Source organism: Schistocerca cancellata, chromosome 2 (assembly GCF_023864275.1).
Source record: "Schistocerca cancellata isolate TAMUIC-IGC-003103 chromosome 2, iqSchCanc2.1, whole genome shotgun sequence".
NCBI lineage: Eukaryota > Metazoa > Arthropoda > Insecta > Orthoptera > Acrididae > Schistocerca > Schistocerca cancellata.
In genome coordinates, this window is record NC_064627.1 from 426654269 (window position 1) to 426681147 (window position 26879).

Consider the following 26879-nt stretch of genomic DNA (forward strand, 5'->3'; position numbering starts at 1 on the left):
TAACTGCCGTCATTCGCTAGCGAGACCACGTGACATAAGCTATGACTGGCTGACAAAGTGCATCGCTCAACGCAATCTCTATTTAGAGTTTCGGAAGCTACCGTGCTGTAATTTGTGGAATTTGTGTATATACTTTAGCAATATGAAAATAAACTCTGTGCATATTGTCTCGCAACAAACGACTTTCCAAACGCATTGTTTTTCCTGGATTTCGTTTCCAAAAGTGCTGGGACGTCCTCCGCCGGTATAAGACCTTTACGATTCAAAGGACTGATAGGTTTTACAGCTCCGAGGGAAAGTATACTGTTACTTAACACGGATGTATTTTCACCCGCTTTATACGTAATTTCATCCGGGAGAAATTGTGTTTTTAACCGGGAAATCCGGGAATTTTTTTTTCTTGTCCACGTAGACACCCTGTACATACACACAAAATTCAAGCTTTCGCAACAAACTGTTGCCTCATCAGGAAAGAGGGAAGGAGAGGGAAAGACGAAAGGATATGGGTTTTAAGGGAGAGGGTAAGGAGTCATTCCAGTCCCGGGAGCGGAAAGACTTACCTTAGGGCGAAAAAGGGACGGGTATACACTCGCGCGCACACACACATATCCATCCACACATATACAGACACAAGCAGACACACACTTCTTCACTTTTGAAGGCCAGACATACCAACAATTAAAGGGAACAGCCATGGGTACCAGGATGGCCCCCTCGTACGCCAACCTATTCAGGGGTCGCTTAGAGGAAGCCTTCTTGGTTACCCAGGCCTGCCAACCCAAAGTTTGGTACAGATTTATTGATGACATTTTCATGATCTGGACTCTCAGTGAAGAAGAACTCCAGAATTTCCTCTCCAACCTCAACTCCTTTGGTTCCATCAGATTCACCTGGTCCTACTCTAAATCCCATGCCACTTTCCTTGACGTTGACCTCCACCTGTCCAATGGCCAGCTTCACACGTCCGTCCACATCAAACCCACCAACAAGCAACAGTACCTCCATTATGACAGCTGCCACCCATTCCACATCAAACGGTCCCTTCCCTACAGCCTAGGTCTTCGTGGCAAACGAATCTGCTCCAGTCCGGAATCCTTGAACCATTACACCAACAACCTGAAAACAGCTTTTGCATCCCGTAACTACCCTCCCGACCTGGTACAGAAGCAAATAACCAGAGCCACTTCCTCATCTCCTCAAACCCGGATCCTTCCACAGAAGAACCCCAAAAGTGCCCCACTTGTGACAGGATACTTTCCGGGACTGGATCAGATTCTGAATGTGACTCTCCAGCAGGGATACGACTTCCTCAAATCCTGCCCTGAAATGAGATCCATCCTTCATGAAATCCTCCCCACTCCACCAAGAGTGTCTTTCCGCCGTCCACCTAACCTTCGTAACCTCTTAGTTCATCCCTATGAAATCCCCAAACCACCTTCCCTACCCTCTGGCTCCTACCCCTGTAACCGCCCCCGGTGTAAAACCTGTCCCATGCACCCTCCCACCACCACCTACTCCAGTCCTGTAACCCGGAAGGTGTACACGATCAAAGGCAGAGCCACGTGTGAAAGCACCCACGTGATTTACCAACTGACCTGCCTACACTGTGAAGCGTTCTATGTGGGAATGACCAGCAACAAACTGTCCATTCGCATGAATGGACACAGGCAGACAGTGTTTGTTGGTAATGAGGATCACCCTGTGGCTAAACATGCCTTGGTGCACGGCCAGCACATCTTGGCACAGTGTTACACCGTCCGGGTTATCTGGATACTTCCCACTAACACCAACCTGTCAGAACTCCGGAGATGGGAACTTGCCCTTCAGCATATCCTCTCTTCCCGCTCGTACCTCACCTGTCTTTCAACATCATCTTTGCCTCTGTACTTCCGTCCCGACTGACATCTCTGCCCAAACTCTTTGCCTTTACAAATGTCTGCTTGTGTCTGTGTATATGCGGATGGATATGTGTGTGTGTGCGAGTGTATACCTGTCCTTTTTTCCCCCTAAGGTAAGTCTTTCCGCTCCCGGGATTGGAATGACTCCTTACCCTCTCCCTTAAAACCCATATCCTTTTGTCTTTCCTTCTCCTTCCCTCTTTCCTGATGAGGCAACAGTTTGTTGCGAAAGCTTGAATTCTGTGTGTATGTTTGTGTTTGTTTGTGTGTCTATCGACCTGCCAGCGCTTTTGTTTGGTAAGTCTCATCATCTTTCTTTTTAAATATATTTTCCCACGTGGAATGTTTCCCTCTATTTTTTATATATATATATATATATATATATATATATATATATATATATATATATATATATATATATATATATATCTGGGTGTAACATTGTAAAGTGATATGAAACGGAAGGTGAGCTGCTAGATTTGTTACCAGTAGGGATTTGTAATGTCAGACCAGTGTGTACTCTGTGTGTCTTTGTGCTTAAAAAGAGTACTTATATTGTCCTGGTTCATGTAGCTGTGCAAGAATTAGGCAGAACTAGTCAATCAGTTTTTAGATTTTGTACAGCACTAATGTGGATGAAATGCAACATCTCAGTTTTTCAGTCTACATTTAAGAATCTATGAAGAAGAAATACTACATGAAATAATGAACAAAAATAATGTGCAATGTAATGTAATCTGTTCTAAGCAGGTACAGAAACTTTCCTGCAAACAGAATGAGTTGTTTTTATTGGAAGATCTACTGTATAGTATATGACTAGGGAAATGTTTGGTTGAGATCTCTATAGATAAAAGATTAATAACAAAACATTACATGGAGATGGTTGCAGGTCTGAAACTGGCTTTGACTGTCTGTGGATTGACAAAAATGACTGTGGATTGAATTAATCTAACCGAAGTTAGATGATGTATCAACAGAAACAATAGGAGTTCAGAGACTTTCGCCTCAATTTGTAACTGCTTGTCATTCTAGCCATTTGTGGCTGAATTAATGGAAAAGAGAGAAGCTGTATGAAAATATAGGTGCTTGTCCTTAATTCTTTTATTTTATATGTCAATCCCAGGCCACAAAAATAGCATAATGGCTAGTTTAAACTTCCTAGTAAGTTGTTCTCGGATGCTCTTTACAAAAAGAAAGAAAAAAGTGGAAGTAAAATACTAGAACATAAATTATAAATCAAACTGAGACCTGTACTCTGCTCTATATATTATATAACAGCATCAGCTTCCTAAATCTTAACATCTGAAACAAGATAATAAACACTGTTTCACATTGTACTGTAATCTAACTTGCTCAGATGTTATGGTTAATCAGAAGTCTATCCTTTCCCTCCTATACAAGTGACCATATTTCTTTTATGTGAAAGACAGATTACGCAGTCTACTTTTAAATCAGGATGAGTACAAGCATGAACTTATGATGACATAGTTTATAGCTCATAATAAGAGAGATAAGAACACTTGTAACATATGCTTCAAATGAATATCGAGTGGATTTAGCCAGTTAATTCAATGTCATATCTGGAAATCTCTGACTGATGACAGTTACCAAACATTTACCACGCAATTACTAAGTAATGCTGGAAAGAACAAGTTCCCATAGCAGAGCTGTTCACATAGATGGCAATGGAGATCTTGGAGAATATTCAATGTAGAGTTGCAGAACGTTCAGAGGTGCACAACCAGCCAAGAGCACTATTGTGAAAATATTTTTAAATGAATTGATGTCTGGAATTTGAAAATGCATTAAAATTACTATTTTACTTTCCTTGGTTGTTCATTCTGAACATACCTATTGTGAGGAAATTACCTGGAGCAGTGGACGTTCATGCTGCATTCAGTTCACCACTAGGCTAATGGCAGATGGAATATCCTTATAAAATGGTTAATGGATTCCTCTGTTCCTAAACTGCTGCATTCTACAGTGTTGGCAGCTTGTGTAGATTATCAGACCCAGAATTCTGTCAAATTTATCATCTCATTTGTGACTTTAATGGGAAGTCACAAAATGCATGTTCTGAGAAAACTGCCTCGATATCAGACAGACCCAAGATGATAGTAGGAACATCACTTTCACTGTGTGAAGGTTGCAGAAAATGGTAAACTTCTTGCCAGTCTCAGGCTACTTCCTCGTGGTTGCAGGTAGTCATTGAAACTCTTTGAATTGTATATTAAAACTAAAGAAACCACTTGCAGTCCTGTTTTGAGAGCTAAAAACATTAATAATAATGTCAATCTCTTCACTACTTAAACTCTGTATTATCCACATGTTGTTGTTGTTGTTGTTGTGCTCTTCAGTCCTGAGACTGGTTTGATGCAGCTCTCCATGCTACTCTATCCTGTGCAAGTTTCTTCATCTCCCAGTACCTACTGCAGCCTACATCCTTCTGAATCTGCTTAGTGTATTCATCTCTTGGTCTCCCTCTACGATTTTTACCCTCCACGCTGCCCTCCAGTACCAAATTGGTGATCCCTTGATGCCTCAGAACATGTCCTACCAACCAATCCCTTCTTCTAGTCAAGTTGTGCCACAAATTTCTCTTCTCCCCAATCCTATTCAATACCTCCTCATTAGTTATGTGATCTACCCATCTAATCTTCAGCATGCTTCTGTAGCACCACATTTCAAAAGCCTCTATTCTCTTCTTGTCCAAACTATTTATCGTCCATGTTTCACTTCCATACAATTATCCACATACAGGATGTATTAAAGCTGTCCAAAATGGGATTTGAACCACAAGCAAAGTGCTTGACCATGTTTCAACCTTTCAATAAACCCACTGATCTATGTACACATTACATTAATTTCACCTGAGTAGCGGTACTTGTTAGTGTGGATTGGGCTTTGGCTCTACCACCTCCCATTTAAAAGTGCTGTTGCAACCTCTGTTACACTAGGTATAAGTCAGTACCTGTTTCCTTGTATGTTTCTATTTGATGCATCTTAATGATGAATATTGAAAGTGTTACTCCTTCAATCACAATTAAATGTTTTGTGTAATGTGATTGACTAGTGTGTTACTTGGCAGCCAGTTTTAACTTTGGCTTCTGGTCTCTTTTGAACTGTCAAGTGTACGATCCAGATATAAGAACCTAATTTTTTTTTTTCAGTGTTGGTCTTACTTGAATCAAATTGTGTAATATGAAGGAAACTGATAGATATTTGGATCCTAGTGGACATATTAAGTAATTACTCTGTGTGCTTGCATCAGTTCTGAAATTTTTTTGTTTCACACTTACAGTTCATTAGTGAAATTTTGTGGTGGGAAAATAATGCAGAAGTTGAGTACATGTACGCTCATTTGTAAACTGCTTCTGAAGGTTCACTATTGATTGTTGTGATTGTCATTGTAAAATTGTTGAATGAATATTGTTACTGGATTTGTTGTGTTATATAATGCTTCAGAAATTATGGCACGGATGCAAGGAGTTGTGGGGCCCAGTATGGCAGTTAACCAAGTGATGCTGCTTCCACCCGAACCTTTGAATGTGAGTGGTGTTGCAGTACCTGTTCCAACAGCTCATTTTGGACCACGGCCTTTGCCAGTCAGACTTCTGCTGGCACGGAAACGAGCTGGCATGGTGAGGTAGCCATAAGTAGTTACTCATTTTTAATTAGCAATAATTGACAGGATTTAACAGCAGTCTCCTCTAGATGTGTGATTGTAATTGAATGGTAGTAAATATGCGCTTTCTGCTCTCAGTCATATGAACAGTGGGTAGTGGCGTAAATTCAAAAGAGTAATGTTTGTACTTGTTGCTAGGTCGTAGCAGTACTTATATTACTACATTATTTTTTTACAATTGTATTGACCAACTAGGGTCATGTTTACAACTTCAGTTCCTCTTCTTGCTTTATAAAACGGTTTCTTTCTGCTATTTCTGATTATTTTGATGTTTCTTTCTAGATCTTTCGTTACTTCTGTAATCCATGCTATTGTCGATTTCTTCTTCCAGAAATATAGGAGATTTGTTTTGTTAGTATATTTCCATCCATTCAGTAGAGGTGTCCAAAAAAGGTTAATCTTCGTTTGGCCATTACTTCAGATATTTCTCTATATTTTTGTAGATCTTCTCAGTACTTCGTTTTCCAACCATCTGCAGTTTTTATTGCACCCATTATTTTTCTAATAATCCTTCTTTCTAGTACATCTAGTCTGTCCATCTTATAGTTCATCGTTAGGCATTCAGATCCATATAAACATTCTGGTCTTCCCATTGTGGTGTAGTGTTTTAGTTTTGTTTTTCTAGATAAACATTTCTTGCTGTAAATATTTTTTGTCAAACCATGTGCTCTTTCCATTTTGTTAATTCTTACATCTATTGCAGATTTTTCTGATTCATTCTGTTGTATAGTCTCTCCAAGATAATTAAATTTATGCACTAGCTCTATTTTACCTGTTTGTGTTTCTATGAATTTTGGTGCATTTTTTATATCTGTCATGATTTTTTTTTTTTTCGGCTGAAATTTTGAGACCAGTTCTGTTTGCTATTTTTTCCAGAAGGTTTATATAAATAACTGCTTGTGTCAGGTTTTCTGAAAGTATTGCAAAATCATCTGCAAAAGCCAAGCAGTTTACCTTGATTCCATTTGTTTTCCTTCCCAGAGTTATTGGTTCAATTTTGTGATTTATTTAGTTCTGAATTCCAGATCCTTACAATTTTTTTCTAGAACACAGTTAAACATGAAAGGTGATAAACCATCACTTTGCCTAACACCAGTTTTTATTTCAAATGACTAAGATACATCTCCCATAAATTTGACTTTAGATATTGTACCTGTTAGTGTTTCACGAATTATATTTGCTAATTTTGATTTAACACCAAATTCTCTAATGGCCTTATCTATCGTTTCTCTGTCTGTACAATCAAATGCTTTCTTGAAATCAATAAATGACACTATTATTGGTTTGCTGGTTAACATTCTATGGTGAATTATTGACTTTAAGTGAAAAATTTGTTTTGCACAGGATCTTCCCTTTTGAAAACTACCCTGATATTCTCCCAGTTGTTTGTCTAAAGTATCTACCACTCTATTCAGGAGAATTTTTGATAATATTTTGTATGCCAATGGCAAAAGTGACACTCCTCTGTAATTATTGACATTTTGTTTGTCTCCCTTTTTTATGTAGTGGGTGGATTAATGCTGTTTTCCATTCAGGTGGAATCTTTCCAGTTTTCCAAATGTTTTCAAGAAACAGTTGTAGGTCCTTTATCATTTTTGGCTGTGACCACTTCAATCATTCTGCTTTAATGGAGTCTTCACCACTTGCTTTATTGTTTTTGAGTGTTTTTATGGCTTCATGAATTTCTAACTCTGTTGGTGGGAAATCTTCCTCTAGATTTTGACATGTCACTGGAAATTCTAATTTATCTGTTGAAACTGGACAGTTTAACAACTTTTCAAAAAAATTTGCTAAAATTTCACAATTTTCTTTGTTATTTGATCCCATTTTGCCATTTTTCATCTTTGAAACAAATACTTGGTGGCTGATATCCTTTAAGTATGTGTTTAAAAGTTTAGTAAAAATTTCTAGTATTATTTTTGGTGAAATTTTCTTCTATTTCAATAAGCTGAGAATTTTCAAAGTTTCTTTTGATTTTCTGTATTATTTTTGATGTTTCTTTTCTTTGTTGTCTGAATTGCTCATGGTCTTCCTCTTTTTTTGAACATCTCCACTTTTCCCATTTTTGAGCTCTTTGTATTAAGTGCTTCTTCACACTCCTCATTCCACCATGTCTTCTTTTTATTCTTGGCCAATCCTAAAGTTTTCTCTGCTGCTTGAGTTATTTGCATCTGGAGTTCACACCGATCACCTTCTTTACTTGTTTCAATTTCTTCTCTAAATTTTTCTATGTTTTCTTTTGTAATATTAGCTGTAGTGATGTTGTATCTGGTCACTTTCTTGGTCACCTGTTTTGATTTAGATGAGAGAAACTTTATTTTAATCTTAGAGAGATAATAAGAGATAATGATCTGAGTTGAATTCCCCATTTCTATTTTAACATTCATAATTTCCATGATATATCTTTTAGATATGGCTACGTGATCCAGATACCTTTAATGAAAATTTTTTGTTAAAGTTTACCTGTCCATGTGCTTATAATGTATATTTACCCAAGTAAATGTTTCATTCATCATTCTGACACTACTTTCATTTTAAGAAAAAGTACAGTATGTACATTGGGAATATAAATTGACAAAACACTGTTCATAGTTGCTAGTCGTGGTGGGTGGTAACTGATGAAAACTTCACAGTGCACTTCAGTGGTTTGCAGAGTATGGGTGTTGATCTAAATACAGCTGTGGGAGTAACATATTTATAAGTTTCTTGGTAAATTAGTTATGGATGTAGATTTTGGAGTATACATGCACAGTTAAACAAGCAAATGAAAACCGTGAGGCAAATGGAGTTGTGTTGTCAGCTAGTTACACATGGAAATCATTGTCCATCAATTTCAGTAACACTAAAGCAAGGAACATGTGTTACTATAAATAGTCAAATGCAGGTGAATTTCATGTACACTAGACAATACTTTTTTACCACTGTTTTATTAGTTTCATAAATAAAAACCCAAGGAGATTGTAAAAATAATTATATTATCAAACAATAATAATTTTTTTGTGTGTGGTGGTGTTCATAGGGCAGGATTAAAATTATATACTGACTGGATGTGACAGCCTTAAAGCTATCATAGTAATCACCCAATCACTCAAGAGATACCCTCTTGAAATACTTCAACATGCACACACGTTTCAGTTCCTTTAGTGTTTTCATTGCATATCTCACGAACTGACTCTGTTTGGCTATAAAATGTGAAGAGATGTAGTGGTAATGCTGTGGCATTGGGTGGCCACCCCTCATTATAGATGTCGGACATCATAGGCTGGGCAGACTGGTAAAATAGGCCAGGCGGCGAACTGTGGTAGAGCTAACATCAGACTTTAATGTTGGGTAGAGTACGAGTGTGTGTATTAATGCAGAGTGTGCTGAACACTCCATGGCATCAGCAACTGTGACTGAAATGGGAATGTGACCATTGTCACTGGACGTTGATGCAGTGGCAGAGCATTGCCTGGTCTGAAGAGAGCCGAACCTTCTCCATTGTGTCGATGGGAGGGTTGCGAATCCATCGTGTTTTGGGAGATCTGCTCCTTAACATGTACTGTGGGATGGAGACAAGTTGGCAGTGGCTTCATTATGCTCTAGGGAGCATTCTCGTGGGCATCCATGGATCCAGTGGATCTTTGCCAAGGAGTATCATATACTGATTGCAGGATGCATACACTACTTCTTAACGATCATGTTACCCAATGGCAGTGGCATTTTCCAGCAAGATAATCCGCCGTGTCACAAGGCCATAAATGTTATGGAGTGGTTGGAGGAGCACAGTGGTGAATTCCAACTGATGTGCTGGTCCCCAAACACTCAATGTGTGAACCTAATCAAACACATCTGGTATGCGATTGAATGTGGTGTCAGGCTCATCTCTCCCCTCCCTGGAATTTATGGGAATCAGGTGACGTGTGTGCAGATGTGATGCCAACACCCTCCAATGACCTACCGAGGCCTTATTACTTCCATCCGATGATGCGTCTCCACTTTTATCTGTGCCAAAGGTGGACATACCAGCTATTAGGTAGGTAGTCATAATGTTCTGGATGATCAGTGTAGATTTGCAGTGTGAGCCACATGAGCTGAATACAGTTGTATCACATTGAGAAAGGATTATGTGATGATGTAGGGGAAGGGGTGCCATTCACCATTGTATTGGAAAAAATTATAGTTGCATGACAATTGTGGAACAACAAAGTTTTCCAGCATCTCCTTGTAAATAGTTGCTGCGAATTCATAAAATAACAATGGTCCATTGATGCCAGTCTGTAGAAGGTAGTACCATCCTGTCACCTTTAGGCTGTCACCGCTATTGTCAGCCATGGCATGTGGGTGTTCTGTTCCTAAAACCTTGCAGTTTTGCTTATTCAGTTTTCTGCAGACATGTCATCTGACACCAAAAGGGGTATCGTTTGCAGATAGGCACCATCATTGCCACATTACATGATCAGCTCGGCGAACTTCCTAGTTCTGTGGATCATCTAGTTACAGACCAAGCAGCAGTTGCACTTTATAACACCATAGACTTGCATTTGTGTACCTTGTGAATGTCTCTCTGAGGATGATTGTGAAAGACCAAGTCCACGATACTTACCGTATTTACTTGAATCTAAGCCGCACTTTTTTTCCGGTTTTTGTAATCCAAAAAACCGCCTGCGGCTTAGAATCGAGTGCAAAGCAAGCGGGAGTTCTGAAAAATGTTGGTGGGTGCCGCCACAACTAACTTCTGCCGTCTAATATATGTAGCGCTACACAGGCATGCTTTGTAGGCACAAAAATAAATACTGGCACCAAAACCTCTGTGTCAGTAAATAAATAAAAAAAAAGGTGGAAGACGAGCCTTTTTCCTCCGCCCAGACTTTCGACCACTGCATTTTGGTACATTATCCAACGAAGTAAATGCAAATTCTGTATTGTTGATCTTCGAATGTAGCAGCATTTCAATGTACTAAGAAAATCCGACTGGCAAGACTGTTTGGGATGTTTATCAATATGGCCAACTCTACGTTCTGAATTTTTTTCGTACCTGTGAGAAGGAACTTTTATGAATTGTGAATCACATGCAGTATTCTCTTCGCCATGAGATTAATATGAATACAAACATCTTGCCATGTATTGTTTCGTGTTTGCTACTATCTCATATAAATCCTGTCTGCCTAATAAACTATGAAACTAGAGTGTGACAACCGCAAACACGGAAGAATATGCGTATCATGTCATGTTTATATTCGTATTATTCTTATGCCTAATAGTGATACAGTCAGAAATGAAGCACGGCAACTGACTAGATTTTTAAATCTAAGATGACTCTAATTTCTGTGCAGAATGTAATGAACTAAAGAGGCGCCTGCAAAGATTTTCAAACGGAGAAAAATTTTTGCTAAAATTTCGTTCAGAACATCATCTATCATACGCAGTCTATTATTTGGTTCTTGTTGATCATTATCAAAATAAAGCATTAGTGTAAGTAACAACAAATGTTTCGCTAATGAGATGATTCCTCTCTATTTTTTATTTGTAAGCGGCGGTAGTGCGCACAAAAGCAAGCCATGCCGCGAGCGGCGACAGGCTGTAAACACGCACTATCAGAATGCGACAAACAATGCATGACACAGTACAGTAAGGCATTTTCAGCTTAGAGTGACGTAAACACCTATAACAAAGAAAACTGCGCTTATCAGATCAAATAAAAATAAGCAATCAATTCAAACCATACGAAGCACGTGAAAAAGGAAGGATATCCGTATAAATACGGACGGAGTGCCTGACGCGTAGCAATGGCTACCTGGTAAAGCTTAACTGCTAAGCTTACGACTCGAACCAAACTACTGCAGCTGTATCGTCATTCATTCGAGCTAAATTGTGTCTCATATTACAATTAGACGAACTTTGTTTCAATTTGGAGGTGCGACCTAAAACTTTTCTCTCCTCCTTGAATTTCGAGTCTCAAATTTCAGGTGCGGCTTAGATTCGGGAAAATTTTTTTTCCTTGATTTTGAGTCTCATTTTTCAGGTGCGGCTTAGATTTGAGTGCGGCTTAGATTCGAGTAAATACGGTATGTGGCTGATGTTAGATGTCTGCAAGGCCAGATTACAGCAGTGATAGGGCTGGTCAAATTGTTGTTGTTTGCAAATGTATGTCAGGAGATAGTGTTGCTTGACATAGCCTGTGCTATCAGTAGTGCATGATGTACTAAAACTGTGAATTCTTCTTGCTTGGCCATATAAATCCCAATGTTAATTCTACAGTTTTAAAGATATGCATTTTTTCTCATTTGTTAGTCCCCTTGTACTCTGCAGCCCTCAGTCGTGCTGGAATCTCATCTGATGTAGTATCATCATTATGTTCCCTCAGCATCCTGATGCATCCTTTTCCCCTGTTCCTCCCTGACATCTTCAAGGTTTCTGAGAGAGTAGTTGGAATGTCAGTTTCTAAACTTTCTGGCTCTTTGAAGAACCCATTTTTTAAAAAAAATGGTTAATGCATTTCCCTTTATCCTCTTGGAATATTGTGGCCCTTAAAGTTTTCAACAAATTTATTTACAACTCCATTTTTGGCATTCTGTGGCTCTTAACTGTTTTCACTTTTATTGGAAATACTTCAGCTCAAAAGTGTCAGAATGTTTGCACAATCCTTTTTATTTCTGTTAGTGCTGGAAATTCTTCCCAAATACAGTTATCACATTCTCTTTTTTTCTGGCAAATGTTTCCCAGACTACAGGATTGATAACAGCTTAATGTGAAGTAGAGACAAGAAAACTTGAGAAGAATGAAAATAATGATCAAATCGTAACATATCATCCATCTGGGCTCACTATATTTTAGGTTTATGAGAATAAAAGCTAAACAAGCAAATTGGGAAGTCGAGGAGGGAACAACCATAATATGGAAAGGATAGACTGCTAGTCACCATGTACGGGAGGCATTGAGTTGCAGATTGGCACAATGAAAAAGAATGTTAGAAATATTCAGGTTTTGTACTATGTCCATCAAAGAATAAAAAACAACTGACACAAATATGGCCACTGTCGCCTCTGAATGCTAAGGCCTAACTACAACTACAACTGCATCTGAGATCAGCAGCCACCTACCCGAGGTAGATGAGATATGGAATAAACATCATTGGAGGGAGTGAGAGTGAGAGAGTGAGAGAGTGAGAGAGTGAGAGAGTGAGAGAGTGAGAGAGTGAGAGTGTGTGAGAGAGTGAGAGTGTGTGAGAGAGTGAGAGTGTGTGAGAGAGTGAGAGTGTGTGAGAGAGTGAGAGTGTGTGAGAGAGTGAGAGTGTGTGAGAGAGTGAGAGTGTGTGAGAGAGAGAGAGAGAGAGTGTGTGTGAGAGAGAGAGAGAGAGTGTGTGTGAGAGAGAGAGAGAGAGAGAGAGTGTGTGTGAGAGAGAGAGAGAGAGAGAGAGTGTGTGTGAGAGAGAGAGAGTGTGTGAGAGAGAGAGAGAGTGTGTGAGAGAGAGAGAGAGTGTGTGAGAGAGAGAGAGAGTGTCTGAGAGAGAGAGAGAGTGTCTGAGAGAGAGAGTGTGTGTGAGAGAGAGAGTGTGTGTGAGAGAGAGAGTGTGTGTGAGAGAGAGAGTGTGTGTGAGAGAGAGAGTGTGTGAGAGAGAGAGTGTGTGTGAGAGAGAGAGTGTGTGAGAGAGAGAGAGTGTGAGAGAGAGTGAGAGGGAGACATGAGTGTTTAGGGCTGGAGTGGGGGCAGGGAAGGGGACTGAGAGGTAGAAGATAGGTGCTAATGAATGTTGAGACAAGAGGGGTAGCATGGAGATTTACAGTTGTGCAAGTCAGATGGCACAGGCTGTGAAGCAGTTGTTGAAGTGAAGCACATCGTATTGTGTGGCATGTTGAGCACCTGCATAGTTCAGTGGCTCATGGCCACTGTTTGGTGGTGGCCATTTGTACAGCCAGCCAGCTTGTAAGTAGTCATGGCCTCATAGAATGTGGCACAGAAGTTGTGAATAAGTTTTTGTAGGTCATATGACTGCTTTCGCAGGTGTCTGTGCCTATGATTTGGTAGGAGATACTTGTGACAGAACTGGAGTAGATGGTTATGGGAGGATGTATGGGACAGGTCTTGCAGTCTATTGGAGGAATTTGAGCCCTGAGACAATGGATTGGGTGGAGTTGTTGATTAGGGATGGACAAGGATATTGCGTAGATGTCCACTGTGAGAGTGCTGGGGTGTATATTCCTCATTTCAGGACCTGATCAGAGATAGTTGAAATCCTGATGGACAAAATGATAGTTGCTGCTGTTCTGAGTGGTACTGAGTCGCAAGAGGCCAGACAGTGGCTATTTGGGAATGGTAGGTGACACAAGGCATGGGAGATTAGTTCTGGACAAGGTTGGGTGGGTAATTTTGATTTGTAAAGGCCACAGTGGAACACGTGGGAAAGAGACTGCTTCTCATTACAAGTACGATGGCCATGTGTGGTTAGGCTGTATGGAAGGGACTTCATGTGGAACGAGTGGCAGCTGTTGAAGTGGAGCTATTGTTGGTGGGTTTGATGTGGCTGGAGATACTGATGTAGCCATCCATAATGTGCAGGTTGATTTCAAGGAAGGTGGCTTGTTGGGCTGAGGAAGACCAGGTGAAGCAAATGGGGAGAAGCTACGGAGGTTCTGTGGGAATGTGGATAGGGTGTCATCACTCTCAGTCCAGATCATTATGACATCATCAGTGAACCTGAACCAGATGATAGGTTTGGAATTCTGGGTGGTTAGGAAGGATTCCTCTAGATGACTCGTTAATGGGTAGTATAGGATGGTGCCACGTGGGTCCTTGTTGCTATATTATGGATATGTTTCTAGGTGATTCTTTCAAAAAAGAAGTAGTTGGGTGTGAGAATATAGTTGGTCATGGTGACCAGGAAGAAGGTTGTAGGTTTGGAATCCGTTGGATGTTGGGAAAGATAATGTTTAATAGCTGCAAGGCCAAGGGCATTGGGGATGTTGGTGTGTTGGGAGATGGTATTGACAGTGATGAGCAGGATGCTTGGTGGTAAAGAAACAGGGACTGTGGAGAGTTGTAACAAATGATTGGTGTGTTTTTTGTAGGTAGGTAGGTTATTGATAATAGGCTGATGTTGTTGGTGCACAAGAGCAGAGATTCTGTCTCTAGTGCAACAGAAACCAGGAACAACAGGTGCAGACTACGCCGCGCGGGATTAGCCGAGCGATCTAAGGCACTGCAGTCATGGACTGTGCGGCTGGTCACGGCGGAGGTTCAAGTCATGCCCTCGGGCATGGGTGTGTGTGTTTGTCCTTAGGATAATTTAGGTTAAGTAGTGTGTAAGCTTAGGGCCTGATGACCTTAGCAGTTAAGTCCCATAAGATTTCACACACATTTGAACATTTTTGGTGCAGACTACATTTCCCAGCCAGATTGCTGTTCACCTCAGATGCAGTTGCAGTTGGGCCTTGGCACCTGGAGAAGGCAGTAGCCATGTGTGTTTGAGTTGTTGTTGTGTGAATGTGTGTGTTTTTTCTACTTCTGATGGAGCATGTAGTCTGAAACTGGACATTTCTTGCACTCTTTTTCATTGTGCCTGTCTGCAATGCAGTGCCGCCTCTGTGTGGTCAGTAGCAATCTCTCCCTTCCATATTCTTGTTGCTCCACTATGGACTTCACATAGAAAGTTAGGATATTTCATGCAATATCCCTGTTGTCCAAGAGGAACAGAGATAATTTTCAAATTACAATATATGATCCATCTGGGATCACTGGGTTTTAGTACTGAAAGAACAAAAGCTAAGTTATATGAGAGTGTAAGATTTTATGGTCAGTCCATTTCAGTAAAATTCTTCTAGGTGTTTGGCGACATCATGATGTGATAAACTATTCAGGTTTTGGCTACTGTTTCAGGCACAATCATAAGGGTGATGGGGTCACATACAGTTTTATCCATAAATTCAGGAATGTTGTTGCAGTAAACTAGATTCTGTTCTGTAGAAAAATGTGGGATGGAATCTGATTTCTCCCTTTTGCACCACAAGAAGAGGATCTATGGGGCAAAACTTCCTTTTCCATTAACTTAGCTGTTGCGATAAAACTGTAGGAAGATAAAGTTATTGACTGTATCATTCAGTTCAGCCGGTGTGAGCATCCTATGCTCATTGCTATACGCAGTGTCTTGAAAGTCCTCACCAGAATCCACTGTGATATTCTCAGACATTTGAAGAGATTCTGGTGTTTCTGGGAGTGAAGATAGCAGTATACTTAGTCGTGGAAATACATGGTGTATGATGACACATACGGGTGAACAGAACTAACAATCATCTATACCGTATTTTATGGATTATAAGAGGCACTTTTCTCTTCGAAAAATTGCCTCCAAAATTCAGGTGTGTCTTATATTTGAAATCAGTATGAAGATGGCCAGAGTTTGATTTAAAATTCCCACCAGTCTTAAAAATGGCCATATATTTGATGCTATGGGAAACCTCTCTCTATCTGGCAACATTCGATTCAACTGGCAGCAGCAGTACACCAATGTGATGAACATGAATTACAGGGATTGTCAAGCTTGCTAACACTCACTGCCTGCCTCCCTCCACAAACCCAGAACACTGTCTAGTCTAAGATACATCATTGCGGTCTACGGTGCCAGTAAACTTGAATGAAGCCAATGAAGAAGAAGAAGAAGAAGAAGGGGAGGAGAAGAAGAAGAAGAAGAAGAAGAAGAAGAAGGTTCAGATGACAACTTTAAGGGATAATAAAGACAGAAAAAATGTTATTTAAAAAAAAAATGCTTAAAATTTAGGTCTGTATTATAAGCTGTAGCATGTTACGGCTCATAAAATATGGTAATTAAGAGTTTCTCTAATATCAGTAACCAAATGTGAAAAGATGTTTTCTTTATCTCGAAACCACTGATGGTGCCCTTGCACACGAAAAGCACACTCTGTATGTGGGATTCTGCAATAATTTTGGTGACAGTTTTATACTGAAATATGCATAATACTCTTTCTTAACATGGTATGTAATTTTTGGTTGCTGTTTCTTGTCTACAAAACTGCCAAAGATGTAACAAAAGTTGGTGGATGAATTAACACACTTTCTTGAAGCTCTACGTGCACGCACCAATGGATGGGTTCACTTATAACAATATAAAAATTAAATAAAAATGTTGAATGCTAACAGCTCTATTGTGCTTTTCTGCAATACCAGCAAAACGCATAGTCTTTCTGAATATGGGTCCATTTGGGGCTATAGACAAGAGGCAACTCCAAGTCTGTTAAATGAGCAAAGGAACAGTACTTTTTTCCCCTTTAAAATAATGCCAGATACTGTTGCATATGCATAGGCCATTTCCTTTTGAGCCCCATAGCCTGGCACATTTGAACTGTAACTCACCAGGTGTCGTGCCCCTAATTTTCATTGCTCTAGGTCAGGCTGTTCCAGCTGATCGGCTCCGGTGTGAGCCGCGGAGCGCTCCCTGCTCCAGGGAGCCGCGTCGCTCGCTGTGGTCACTCGAGTGGGCCGGCACGCCGGCGCGTGGCACGGCTGCCTGAGGCAGGCGGCAAGGCAAGCGTTTTGATGTGCCAGCTGCGTCTTACAAGATCGACAACCTCATACTCTTAGCTGATAAGACGTGATAACATGCTACACCAGGAAATACGATGTTCGGGAAATAAATAAGAAACAACTGTTTTATAAGAAATTGCATACTAAATTTATTGAGCCTCTGTAGCTTGATACTTTCTTTTCATTACAAGATCGGAAATATCAGGCATCAAAGTGTTCGCAGCGTTAATGCGGAGGATGAGCTTCATTGTTACATCCTGAAGAAACGATCGTTCCTTACTATTTACTCTTTTCATTGCTGAGTAAAGCTGCTCACAACAATACATGCCAACATGCACATGATCTGAGTGGCATTGTTGTGAAGCTTGGGAAATGTTTTTTGCTGTAATGAACGATACCATCGTGACAGATCCGACGTGTTGTAGTACCTCTCTTTCAACAAAGTTGAACTTTGCAAATCAATAATCTCTAATTGAAGTGACAATGACAAGCATCGGGGGAAATTGAAAAAAGAGTGCTGAACACCTTAAGTTCCATTTCCAAACTAGTGAGGTCTCGGAATCGTGTTTCAAACGACGTGATGAGCTGCTTTAACTTTGCTTGGTAATCGCCGAAAGTAGTACCTTCAGGTATTTTTAAAGAAGCAAGACGATTGAAGAACGTTAAATGTTCATTACTCATCTGCCTCTCAAATAAACGTAACTTTTCCATGAACGCTTTGATCTTGTCGTGCATGTCAACGATTAGCTGCCCTTTGCCCTGCAATGACAGATTTAATTTATTCAGATGCATAGTTATGTCAGATAGGAACGCCAGGTCAGATATCCATTTTATATCTTTCAGACAACGCATTTCTTCCCCTTTCATTTCGAGAAAATGGGATATTTCCTCACGAATGGCAAAGAAAACATCAAGAACTTTTCCCCGACTTAGCCAACGAACTGCACTGTGGTAAGGTATATCCCCATACTCCGCTTCCATATCTTTAAGGAATCATTTGAATTGGTGATGATTCATACCGTGACGCCGCACAAAATTCACGCATTTCACGACATCTAGCTCTACTGTTGCAGCACACAGTGCCTCATGGTGAATAAAATAATGAAGAGTCAAAATGTCTTTCCCGAATTCATCCCTGAGTTTATTTTTCAAACGAGAAGCAAATCCTTGGTGACGCCCAATCATTTGTGTTGCACCGTATGTCGCTACAGAATGGAGCTTATCCCACAGCAAATTCATATTGTCCACTGATTCACAAACGGCTTCAAAAATGTCACGTCCTGTTGCGGTGTCATCGAGTGGTACCACATCCAAGAGTTCTTCAGTTACTTTCAGCTCCATGTCGACACCACGCACAAAGACTGCAAGCTGTGCACAGTCCGATATGTTGGTGCTTTCGTCAAGCGCTAGCAAAAATTCAACAAAGCTCTCCGCCTTTTTCCTGATCTGTGTTTCATAATCCGCTGCCATGTCCAGGATTCGACGAGACATTGTCTGCTTCGACAGGCAAACCCCATCGATTGCCTGCACCTCCCTTGGTTCTGCAACTGCTACCATGCACAATTTTACGAGTTGTCCCACCGAAAACGGCTTGCCGCTCATTGCAATGATGTGAGCGACCCTGCAGCTTGCTCGAACTGCAGATTCAGTAGTGTTTTCTCCGCTCTCATTCACCTGAAAATTATACACGCATTACAGAACACGAACTATGTTGCGTATTTTGATACTTTCCGTATTACGAAACCGTTTTTAAACTTACGTCTCCTGGTATGTCGTTATTAAGCCTGGCTACAAGTTCTCTGTGTGAAACGCCTTCTACCTGATCGTAGTGCGCTGCGTGAAGACGCGTATAATGTCGTTGTATATTGTACCTCTTCGCAGAATTAAATACTTTATGACATACAAGACACTGCCGACGACCATCCCTCTCAATGAATAGAAAGGTATCCTCCAATAGAAGTACAGGGCTCCCGCGGCTAGTCACAGCTGTCATTGAACACGGATTATTGCGTCAGTTGCGGCTGTATGCGGCCAGGGGGCAGTGAGTTCGCTTTCCCCCTCCACGCGGGCTCCGAGCTGCCGCAGTGAGCGCTCTGGAGCGCTCCGGCTCCCCGGAGCTCGGTTGGAACAGCCTGCTCTAGGTGGTTCCAGTGCTAGTCATGAAATGTTACATTTCTGTTCTTGGCATTGTCACTTATGCAATACAGAAATAACACATTTATACAAATGATAAGCATTATTAAAGCTTAATTCATTTTTGTTCTGTTGACTACATCTGGTGTGGATACAACATAAAAGGAGATTTACAGAAATTTAAAAGTTAACATGGAAGTTTAAAAATGGAAGTCAATATCTTCAAAATCTTATTTCATTCCAGTATTCTTATTCGTCTGTCCAACACCAGTTTCTCTTCCTCTTCCTCTACCTCTTCCTCTGCCTCCCCCACCTCAGGGTTGCCATTTTTCTCCTTTCAGCTCCTATCACATGTTGACTCCACTACATCTTTTGCTATAATCTACCTCTGAGTTCCATTGGTTTTCTTCAGCTAGGTCAAGCTTGCTTTTCAGTAAATCTTGCTGAAAAAAAATTTTTTTGATGCCAGTCTTTGTTGTGCTGTTTCATTGAATATGTTAAGAAGGTGCAATTTATGTGGAACAGTTTCGTTTTGCATTCTACATGTGGCAATCTAAGCTTGTTTTGCCAAGGCTGATGGGCAAGCTGTTACCTTATTCTCTTACAGAAGTGGAGATGATGTGCTTTTCTGTTTGACAATAAAACATACCGTATTTACTCGAATCTAAGCCGCACTTTTTTTCCGGTTTTTGTAATCCAAAAAACCGCCTGCGGCTTAGAATTGAGTGAAAAGTAAGCAGAAGTTCTGAAAAATGGTGGTAGGTGCCGCCACAACCAACTTCTGCCATTGAATATATGTAGCACCACACAGGCATGCTTTGCAGGCACAAAGATAAATACTGGCACCAAAACCTCTGAGTCAGTAAATAAATTTAAAAAAAAGGTGGAAGACGAGCTTTTTTCTCTGCCCCAAGTTTTGACCACTGCATTTTCATACATTATCCAACGAAGTAAATAAAAATTCCCTATTGTTCATCTTCGAATGTAGCAGCATTTCAATGTACTATGAAAATCCGACTGGCAAGACTGGGATGTTTGTCAATACGGCCAACTCTACATTTTTTTTCCTACCCGCGAGAAGAGATGGTTGCTAATAGGAACTTTTATGAATTGTGAATCACATGCAGTATTCTCTTCACCATGAGAATAATACAAATATAAACATTTTGCCATGTATTCTTTCGTGTTTGCTACTATCAAATGGAGCAATAAATGAATGAATGAATGAATGAATTTAAATCCTTTCTGCCTAATAAACTACGAAACTAGTGTGAGACAACTGCAAACGCGGAAGAATATACATATCATGCCATGTTTATATTCGTATTATTCTTATGCCTAATAGTGATACAGTCAGAAATGAAGAACAGCAATTGACTAGATTTTTAAATCTAAGATGACTCTAATTTCTGTGCAGAATGTAATGTACAAAAGAGGCGTCTGCAAAGATTTTCAAACGGCAAAAAATTTTAGCTGAACTCTCGTGCATAACATCTTCTATCATACGCAGTGTATTATTTGGTTCTTGTTGATCATTATCAAAGAAAGCAGCAGTATAAGTAACAACAAATAGCAGTCTCTTGCCATTGTTTCACTAATGAGACAATTTCTATCTTTTTTTTATCGCAAGCGACGGTAGCGTGCACAAAAGCAAGCCATGCCGCAAGCGGCGACAGGTCGTAAACACACATTATCAGAATGCGACAACAATGCATGACACAGTACAATAACACATTTTCAGCTTAGAGTGACATAAACACCTATAACAAAGAGAACAGCACTTATCAGATCAAAGAAAAATAAGCAATCGGTTCAAACCAGATGAAGCATGTGAAAAAGGAAGGGTACCCGTATAAATACGGACGGAGCGCCTGACGCACAGCAATGGCTACCTGGTAAAGCTTAACTGCTAAGCTTACGACTCGAACCAAACTACTGTAGCTGTATCGTCATTCATTCGACCTAAATTGTGTCTCATATTACAATGGACCAACTTTGTTTCGATTTGGAGGTGCGGCCTAAAACTTTTCTCTCCCTTGAAATTCGAGTCTCAAATTTAAGGTGCGGCTTAGATTCAGGAAACTTTTTTCCTTGATTTAAAGTCTCATTTTTCAGGTGCGGCTTAGATTCGAGTGCGACTTAGATTCGAGTAAATATGGTATGTATTAAGTGAAATGACAGACTACCCAGTACAGAATTGTGTGTAGTATAGAATAATAGTAATGCTACTTGCTCACTAGCTCAGGCAGAGCAAGCAGTCTTGTACAAAAGAAATTTTCTGGCCTAAAAGAGTGTGTGATTATAATTTTTGAATGTACATGTTAATAGTGCAGCACCATATGAACATGAAAAATTGATTGTGATGAAACTTGAAAAGAAAAATTATATATTTGTGGATTTGTTTCTGTGGGAGAATCTCAAAAATTGATTGGACATATAAAATTAAATCTAAAGAATTCTTGAAAAGAATAAGTGAAGAGAGAAGTCACTGGAAAATTGACACCATAAAAAGGGAAAAGTTGAACTGCCATCTGATAGTTACTAGAGGGGATGTCAGTGAATAATCATTAAAACTGTTTTATTTTTAGTTCAGTATCTGTTTATAAAAGAAAATAATGACGGAAATAATTTTCAGCTCCTTTTTTTTTTTTTTTTTTTTTTTAAAAAAAAGCAATATTTCCTGTTCCGGGAATAACCTGCTACTACAAATCTTGCTTGCTTGCTGAAATCGCAAAACATCCAGGCTGGATCTCTCTCTCTCTCTGTGCTAGAATCTGTCAGTGTTACGTGAGTGGTCAGTGAGTGTGTGGGAGAGGGGTGGGTATGGGTTGAGAAAGAGAAATTGGACATTTACAATATATTGTGTGCCTATATTGTGTATGTTCCTGTTTCAACAAACAGTAGGCGGACACTTTTTGTGTTGGTCAATAAAATTCCTCTGGGTTTGTGACCGCATTGTCAACTATAAAATACCCACATTTTGGCGACTATTGTAAGGCGCCTTCCTGAGGGTGTAGGGTGTATTGCTAATAGTCACCAAAATGCCGGAATTTTATAGTTGACAATGCGGTCATAAACCCAGAAGAATTTTATTGACTGAGACAACAGCCACGGGAGCCTACGTTTCTTGTGTTGTTTATTTTCTATTCTACACTTGCAGATAAATGGTGATCCTGTCATCAATATGGGGACTGGTGTAGAATGTAAATTAGAAGAAAGCATGAAAATACTACTAAAAAATGTCATTGTATGTTGAGTGTGGCCCCTCGCAATATTTTCATTAGTCCTCTAGCATGCATTTGATTTTTATTTAAAGTGGTGATGTAGTATTCAACAATATGTTGTGGAGAGTTTTCATCAATTTCTACACATGAATTACAATCTCTTTTGTTGCAGGTTGGAAGTGGTGCAACTGGTAGCCAGCCCAGCTCACAACTGGTTGTGCATTTACATGGCGGGGGGTTTGTGGCTCAGAGTTCGCGCTCCCATGCAAGTTACTTGAGGGAGTGGGTTGCACGATTGGATGTGCCATTTCTATCTGTTGACTATTCCCTTGCACCTGATGCACCATTTCCTCGTGCCTTAGAAGAAGCATTGTATGCATACTGCTGGGCGCGGACTCATGCCCGCATGCTAGGGGCAGCAGATGATGCACAAATCATCATGGCAGGTGATACAAACATTTTAGTTTATTATAATTGTCTTAAATCAGTAAGAGCAGAGAGATCAACTTTTTTTTATCATTGAGAAAATGGAACCTATATTCTGATGTGTAATTCAGTATTACAAAGAGCAAAATGACAACTTATATCATATAGTGTCTTTTTCAGGCTAAGTTGTGAAACTGGTTTATTAAATTATGTAGCAGTAGTGGTGGGGGAAAAAAGCCCTCCCTGATCTTGGACAGTAATAATTAGAAATGTGGGACATGTCGGCAAGAAAATGTGTGTTGTGTTAACGGGCATGGCCTAGAGTTTCAGAAAATGCCATTAAATGTCAGTGAGTGCATCTTCTCAGTTTGCAGTCATTAAGAAGTAAGATGGCATCTGCTCAGCAGGTGGTGTTTTGTGTGCTGCAGTTTGCAAGGAGAGAGCCAGTTATTTCGGTCTAGTGTGCTTTTTGTTGGCATTTTGACATTGATCCGCCTGCACACAAAAACATTCATAATTGGTATTGCCAATTTGAAAAGACAGGATGTTTATGCCACTTCTTGTGAAAAAGTGTACGGGCCCTTCTTTTCTCAGGAAAATGCAGTGACTGGAATGAGATATCTTCAAATGCTGCAGAATTGGCTTTTTTCAGAATTTCAGAACAACTCCAATGACTTCCATTTTCCAGCATGTTGGAGTTCCAGCACACTGACATCATGCCCTACATCAGTTTCTCAGTGACACAGTGTCTCAACACTGGATAGGGCGCATGGGACCCTGAGACACTGCCCTGTGTTCTTGGCCTCCAGGATTGCCAAACATGACCCCCTTGTGATTTTTTTCTTCCGGGATACGTGAGGGAGAAAAATGAAGAACAGAATAACAGCCATCGTAATGTGTGTAAAAGCAGATGCAGTGTGTAAAGTTTGTGATGAATTTTGCTATCCTCTAGATGTTTTTCATGCTGCTGTTGGTGTACACACACTGCATTTGCAATAGCATAGCTAAAACTTATAGATTATTGATTTTGTGCGTATTTTGCAGTTCAACCCTTGGTATTAGTTTGCTTTTATGAATAAATTGGAGTTTTGAAATTGGATCATTACTCACAAACGCAAGCAAGAAGAGTGGTGCTTGGTTTTGGTGGCAATAGGTAGAGGTTCAGGTGCTTAAATCAGGTAGAAGCAGTAAGAGAAGAGCAAAAGAAATCAACCTGCATGTGGAGGAGGGGTAATAAACTAGAACACAAGGGTGACAGGAGACAAGGAAATGAAATAATATGCAATAAACAGAGTGCCATGTTAAACAATGAAAACTGAACATAATATAATAAAATGCATTACCTTCCATTATTGCTGGGCAATGAGCCATATTTCAGTATAATAAATATCTTATTAATGCTGTATGCAGTAAAACAAATACAACATGAACATTCATCACAGAGAATGTAATACAGGTGGAGGATAAATAACAACGTACGTAACTAGGCAAATGTATGAATACAGTGAGGAATAGATTCTAAGTTCCAACAGGATGAGAGAGTCATCACTCCATAGGTAAGCTAAATTTAAATGTCATCTAAATGAATTCAGCTACACTGGTTATTACATATGTTCAGCATGTTACACTGTACATTTCAAAAGAATGTTCACATTGTATGTATATATTAGGAAAGTTCTGGAGTGTAAATAATTTAGAAGTAGAAGAGACCACTCCCCAGTTAGGAGAAACATAGTTGTCAACAGGCACACCCAAAAGGGAAAGAAAACATGCTAGCTTTTGTAATCTATCCTTTTTCGAACTAGAGGACATGCACAAAAGTTTGTGCGGGCGTTTTTACTCTAGCTCGAGGAAGGATTGCTTCTGAAAGCTAACAGGTCTTCTTTCTCATTTGCATGTGTCTGCTGATGACTCAAAGATTCTGCTATTTGGTAAGTAGTCTCCTTTGCTCCTAAATTATTCACATTGTATGTGTTAGACACAGTGGTGGCTGTGATCTGAGAAATTGAAATATTTATAAGTAAATGAAAATTACAGCCTATCATTTTTGTCACATGTTTCATCTCACAGCATCATTTTAAAGATGATGATACTTCAAAGTTGATTTCAGTCTGCTATGTTTAGGCAAGATACCAACTCATTTAGGTACAGTGTCTGTGGTAACTGTTCATTGTCTTATACTGAAGAAAGTAACTGAAAAACATTAACTTAATCTCACAATTTTATAAGTTAGTTGTATGAACTACTTTTGATGCAAAATTTGTGTTCTGTAACCCAGGTGATTCTGCAGGAGGAAACTTGTGCCTTGGTGTGACTCTGAAATGCTTGGAACTTGGTATTCCTCCACCGTCAGGTCTCTTCCTGGCTTACGTACCTGTACTGTTATCTTTTGTGCCATCTCCATCCCGCCTTCTCTGCCTTTTTGATCCGCTGCTGCCATTTGGGTTCATGATGCGTTGCCTCAAAGGTGAGCCTAATATATATGTACACACACACACACACACACACACACACACTTGGTCCTATAAATGGGTAAATATGTTTGTGCTTGTGAAGGAGTTTGTAATAGTTTGAAGAAAAAAGTTGCATTAAGAACATGAATGTTGTATTAGTTGACACATCAGCAGTCATAGTCAGTCAGAACTGAAATATCAAACTGTTACTTTTCTCAATACTTTCATTATGATATTACATTTCTTTCATCCTTGAACATTCTAACCGTAAACCACCTCAGAGTATATTCTAATATATGGCTTGTGTATAGCTTGCACAACTAATACAACTTTTTTCATATATCATAAAGAGGGTGGGATTGATAAATATGTAGTTAAGAAAATATGTCTTCTGCAAAATTGAAAGAGTGTGCTTTTTAGTGTCAACACACTAGCTATAGGGACACATTAAACTGTCGAGAATAGTTCCAGTCAGAGAGAAAAATGAGAACAAATATTTTCTTGTGAATAACCAGTCAGTAATGATAAATATGGCTGAAATGAACTTTATACTTCAGATGAGTTTCATGATAATATGAGTGATTTTGTTACTCTTGACATTGGCATCAAAGGCAAATGTAGATGCACATTACGTCCAATGGTGTCACAAACCATCACATATGACATTTGTCCACCACATTGCTCAAGAATGCAGGCTGCAAGTTTTTGTTGCAGTGGTGGAGCCTGTTGTAAGCTATTCCAGATTGTGTACCTACCTGCAGGCAGCCATGTACCTACAGGCAGGTGGATAAATGGCTGGGGCATAGGCAAGCATTCAGTCGGGCTATAGCCTACACCATCATACTGCCCTGGCAGAGAATCCACTGGCTGGGGTGCCCAAGTGACTAATGCATTTGCAGAATGTGTTCAATAGATTGTCCACGGATGAGCTGAGGGGTGCCCACAGTAGCAGTGCGCTATGAGGCAGTGTTGGAACAGCCTGGTCTAATGCATTTGGCCACAACTGCAGGATTTGGTGGAGTAAACCCCATACCTTAAACACTTCTCAGCAGATCAGTGATGATATTCCTTGCTTTTGCTGTCTGGGACATTAATAGTGTATAGTCAGTGAAGCTTCTCACAATGACAGGAGTGCACCAGTGTGGCTCTTATCAGAAATGAACACGAGATCTTGCAAAACTTGGCTCACTTTGTTTCTCCATGAGACTGCTGTGGACAATGGCACTCAGCTTAACGCCACCTTCCATGTCTCCAGGAAAGCATCTGACACTGTCACACTGCCTTTAGTGAATAAAATATGAGTTTACTGAGTATCAGACCCGATTTACTAGTGGATTCAAATCATCCTTACAGATATAACTCGCCGCTCTTCACAAAACAAAATTGATTGATGTAAAGGTAATTTCCAGAGTATCTCATGGAAATGTGATAGCACCATTACTGTTTACAAATAAAGGAGCTATTAGGCAAGGTCAGAAGCTCTTAAGGCTGTTCACAGAGGATGCAATTGTCTATGACAAAGTTGTTGTTGTTGCAGTCTTCA

At 39.9% G+C, this 26879-nt stretch overlaps 1 protein-coding gene across 2 annotated transcripts in view; it reads left to right on the top strand.

Moving 5' to 3' along the window:
• LOC126161892 (hormone-sensitive lipase) overlaps positions 1-26879 on the top strand; it is a 119841-nt gene that overhangs the window by 49005 nt on the left and 43957 nt on the right. For both annotated transcript variants that reach the window (XM_049918033.1, XM_049918034.1), the window contains exons 5-7: positions 5364-5539; positions 22630-22903; positions 25162-25350. In XM_049918033.1, the coding sequence (XP_049773990.1) occupies positions 5364-5539; positions 22630-22903; positions 25162-25350 (639 nt within the window). The remainder of the gene's footprint in view (positions 1-5363; positions 5540-22629; positions 22904-25161; positions 25351-26879) is intronic.